General features: G+C 30.8%; 1 protein-coding gene across 1 annotated transcript; it reads left to right on the top strand.

Annotated features, from left to right (window-relative positions):
- Positions 1–1,182: 1,182 nt before the first annotated feature.
- LOC101412762 (olfactory receptor 8H3-like) lies at positions 1,183–1,779 on the top strand. The gene has a single exon (XM_004475132.1). The coding sequence runs from the start codon at positions 1,183–1,185 to the stop codon at positions 1,777–1,779; it is 597 nt and encodes a 198-aa protein (XP_004475189.1).
- Positions 1,780–5,183: the final 3,404 nt, after the last annotated feature.

Raw genomic sequence — 5,183 nt, 5'->3', positions numbered from 1 at the left:
AAAAATGTGGATATTATTAGAAGAATATGCATAGGCATCTATATAACATGTAGTCCATAACCAAGAAATGCAAGGATTTGTGAAAATTGAAATATAGCACTATTGGAATTAACTTAACCAGACTATGTCCATCTATTAAAGATAAAATTTTTGGAAGAAATTTGATTAATCTGTTGAAAAACATCTTAAAATTAATAATAATATGTACTCTGCAATATAAATATCCATAAAGTTTTAATTTATATTCTGTCATTTCTACTAAATCATATTGATGTAAAAGAACAGTAAATTAGATCTTAAAACTATCGATGTTGATTGTAACTAGCATTTTTTTATTTGCTGAAATTAAATATAAGTAGGAATATGGTGTTAGAGCTTAATCTCAACTCAAACAATCTTGGTGGAATCACAGAGCCAACAGTACTTAAAAATTGTCACCCTGGATAAATTAATTAGCTTTATGTGCCCTTGTTCTTTTCTAAAACTGTACAAAAGTAATACCTATGGTATAATATTTCCATTTGGATAAATGTGCTAATGAAAGGTAATGAAAGGAATTATTTATAATTGTTCATTCTAATAATACAATATAAATACATGTTTCTATTATTAATATCCAAATACTGGTTTTTGCCTAATTTATGTTTGACAGACAAACAGATTGTTTTCAGTCATATTTTGCAACTATATTTTAAAAATGAATTTCTAGAATCACTAAGCTGATGTTTTTGAAAATATCAGACCATTCTTATAAACTTAAAATGTTTTGAGGTCATTAATGGTAAATATAACCTTTGATTTCTCAATAGTTTACAACAGTGGAATGCTATTATGGAAAGTAGGAATAACACAAATATATCTACCTTCATCCTTATTGGACTGACAGACTCTGAAGTGATTGGACAGGTCCTCTTTATGTTATTTTTCCTGATATACCTGATTACTTTCCTGGGGAATGCAGGGTTAATATTGATAATTCCTCTTGATCAACATCTTCACACCCCCATGTATTATTTTCTCAGTCACCTGTCATTCCTTGACCTCGGTTACTCAACGGTCGTCACTCCTAAAACCTTAGAGAGCCTACTGACTTCCAACAAGTACATTTCATTCATGGGCTGCTTCACCCAAATGGCTTTTTTTTTACTCTTGATTGTTTCTGAATTTTTCATTCTTTCGTCAATGGCCTATGACCGCTATGCAGCTATCTGCAATCCCCTTCACTATCCTGTGGTTATGTCCACGAGACTCTGCAGAGTACTCGTCACTGGCTCTTATGTGATTGGCTTTACTGAATCATTAGTCATTGTTATTTTCATGAGCAGTTTTCACTTTTGCAAAGCCAATGTAATCTATGACTTTTTCTGTGACTTATACCCAGTGTTAGCCCTATCCTGCACTGACACTGGTGATGCTGCAATCATGATATTCATTCTTGCTAGTTTCAATATAATAGTGCCTCTTACTGTAATATCTGTGTCCTATGGTTTCATTCTGTATACCATCCTGAAAATTAAGTCCACTTCGGGAAAACGCAAAGCCTTCTCTACTTGTGCCTCCCACCTCGTCGGAGTCACCATCTTTTATGGCAGTATAACTTTTACTTATTTAAAACGAAAGGAATCCTACTCATTGGGAAAGGATCAAACGGCCTCTGTGTTTTATACTATTGTGGTCCCCATGCTGAATCCATTCATTTATAGTCTTAGGAACAATGAAGTGAAAAATGCTGTCATTAGAATCATGCAGAAGAGAAAGGGCTCCAAACAATTCAAATGACAGTGATACTGTACATTAAAGTGCCTCTTCTCTTTCCTCTTTGTGTATTTACTTGCTTTCAATCTAAATACAATTGAATCTTTAATTAGCAACATAATTTGCTTTTATGTTTTGCCATACTATATTAGACCCTGCATGATATGGGACATTTCCCAGATTTTAGGAATCTACATAATAATTGAAAGCCATTAAATTATGCATTACATCTGGGGTTTAAATATTTGTGTTTTACAGGCAACCAATATTCAAAAAATGTGCTCTTACTATTTGAATTATGCCTTTCAAATCCCTATGCAGATTCCAATTTCAGAGATTTTTATTTTGGGGTGCTCTTTCAGAAATTATTCAATTTATTCAGTAGAGAAGAAATATGGCATAATCTTCAAGAGTCTGAATTGGACTAGAAAATCCAGGTTTAGATTGTATATCTGTTAAGTCCTTTAGCTTAGTAAGTCACTGAAAGTTAAAGTCTACTTTCCACAACTAATCCAGACAAATTATGTAAATCCATAGTATTATTTCAAATATGAAATCATATGATGAATGGAAAGAATTTAATGCAGTCCTAATAAATTTTGACCATGATCATCAGAATGCTTACATTCTTGCAAAATGTTGAATACACAATAGATTTTTTCATGAAATTGTTCACTGGTGGTTTGTAAATATTAATATGTTGTGCAATCTTATTCATAAACAAACCAGTAGCTAAATAGAAAGGAGAGCACATCAATATTTGGTCTTAGAGTAATGAAAAATATTGTGATAGAATTAAGTTACAGAAAAAAGTACATAAACGTGGAAGATATTTGGAAAACTTTTTAAATAATTAGAGAAAATTAGAGTTTTTATTCATATTTGAAAGTTTTGTTCATGATCTTCTAGACAAATCTGATCGACAAAATGTACCCAAACATTTCTATTATTCCAAATAGATACCCTGTACATTTTCAGCATTGGCTAGTATTTTCCTTAAAAAATGCTTCTAAGCAATCTGGAATTGTAGTATTAATTTTCATTAATACTCAATGCATGTTTAAGAATGTATGTTTCCTAAATTTTCATATACTTATTTTCTTTATGAAAACTTAAGCTATGGTTATTAGATATATAAATTTTTGTCTTTGAAGGATTTATATTCTCTTAATTGTTATTTAGGTTTTCTTAGTAGAATTATATTGGTTCATTTTCTTAAATGATTTTTGAAATATTATAATAAAGTTCAACCTATGTTTTAGGATTAAAATTTTAATGACGTCTCACAAGTTCATCACTGATTATCAATTTATCAAATAAATAAACTGTGCATTTTTGCCTCTGGATCTGAATTCACATACAAAGTTTAACATATATAAAATATCTATATAAATTAATGGATTATTTTTGCTCTGAATACAATGTTGTCTTGAATCTAAATCTATTACAATTCCTTTTGGTTTGGTTTATAATTAGCTATCTTTGATAATCATGTTTTTTAATAATAAACTTTTAAATTAATCTCTCATTTTGTACATTCATTGTGTCTTTTCTTAAATTTATGGAACTTTCATATTTTTAGGCCTGTTTTATGAACTGTTCTGGTCCTGTTTTTGTTTATATACATTTTTATAATTTTGAAAATAAAAAGCTTTGGTTTTTGTTGGCAATGATGTTCAATAGTTTCTCTAATTTTTAAGATAATAATAATTTCAGAATTGTTTATGTTGTAATTAAATTTATACTAGCCTGTCCTCTTATAAAATAGTCTAGTAAGCATTTATGTTATTAGTAAAAATAAATGCAATATAAACTTTGAGCAATGTGAAAATATTAGGCTACTTGCATAGATCCTCTGTTTTTCCTATTCTTATCAGTGCATATATTTTATGTGAGTTGCAGCCTGAAATATTTTTATGACAAAGTCCTTTTGTTCATGGTGGTATGTCAATATTCTCTATATTGTAAAAGTTGAACTACTTAAAATTAATTCTTCAAAATGGGATAGAGCAAGACAAAATATGAATAGATTTATATTGAAAAGATTGAAGGTATATAATTGTCTAAAACAGATTATATTTAGAGCACCTAATAATCCAGTAGCTAGATATGCCCTAGTATACTATGGTGAGGACAGAGAAAAATCCCGCCTAGAAGTAATTACAGTGTCAGTGTGATGGTAGATCTAGATAGCAATCAAAGTTTCAAAATAATAAATAGTAAATGATGACTGTGTGAAGTGATTAAAAAAGAAAGGCTTAATGTGAGTAAAGGACATCAAAGAATTATTTCTTAAGAAAAAAATAATTTAGTTGAGATTTGAAGTTTAAGAAGTTATTAATGAGTTAAATATAACATTTTTCAACATTGACATGATGAATAGAAAATCATAGGCATTAATTTTCATAAATATTTATTTATTTTCCCCTCCCTCCTTCCATCGTCTTCTCTTTGTGACCATTTGCTGTGTGTTCTTTTGTCTGCTTGTATTCTTATTGGGCAGCTCTGGGAACTGACCCTGAGACCTTCCAGAGTGGAAGAGAGGCAATACATCTCTTGTGCCACCTTAGCTCCCTAGTCTGCTGCATCTCTTATTGTCTCTCCTCTATGTCTTTTTATGTTGCATCATCTTGCTATGTCAGGTCTCTGTGTGGGCCAGCACTCCTGTGTGGGGCAGCACTCCACACAGGCCAGCATTCTGCATGGGCCAGCTTTCCTTCACCAGAAGGCCCTGAGTATTGAACCCTGGACCTCCTGTGTGATATATGGGAGCCCAATTGCTTGAGCCACATCTGCTTCCTCATAGGCATTATTTATTCTATTTGGTTTCTACTTCACTAGCTAAAAAGGAGATAATTCAATTTTTCTGCAGATTAACTTGATCAATTTGTCTACTTAGTGGACTGAATTTTTGGACAGGTATTGGTAGATAAAAGTGAGAGTGTCCTTGGTCCTAGTGCTAATCTCTTTTTGTCTCATGGAAAAACAATTTTTGTTTACTTGAAAGCACAACTCAACTGATAAACAAAGTACAATCATGACTAAAAATTTGCTGTATTAATTTGAAAATATGGTCAGAATGGAAGAATCCATAAAGTGACCCTGGGATGCAGTAAACATTTTATTTTTTGTAATAGATATTTAAAAAGACCTTTGAAGTAGTTTATTGCCTTTTTTCACAGAAACTACCTCAAAAGAACATAGTAAGGAAAATAAATTTTAAGATTCTATGGTTTCAAATAACTTGATTTTTTAAGTAAGACTACACGATATCTACATTATACCAATGACATCTACATTATACTCAATGTTTTCCTTTTAAAAATGTGAGTGTTATTTTTAAAAAGACTTTTGGGTATAGATTTTAAACACACACTATGATCAAACGTGTTTGTTTCAATAGAAATATATGAGTTTTCTTCACATAG

The sequence above is a fragment of the Dasypus novemcinctus genome, chromosome 10 (genome assembly GCF_030445035.2).
Source record: "Dasypus novemcinctus isolate mDasNov1 chromosome 10, mDasNov1.1.hap2, whole genome shotgun sequence".
In the NCBI taxonomy this organism is placed as follows: Eukaryota; Metazoa; Chordata; class Mammalia; order Cingulata; family Dasypodidae; genus Dasypus; species Dasypus novemcinctus.
Note: the sequence above shows the minus strand (reverse complement) of the source record. Positions and strands in the feature narration are given on the sequence as shown.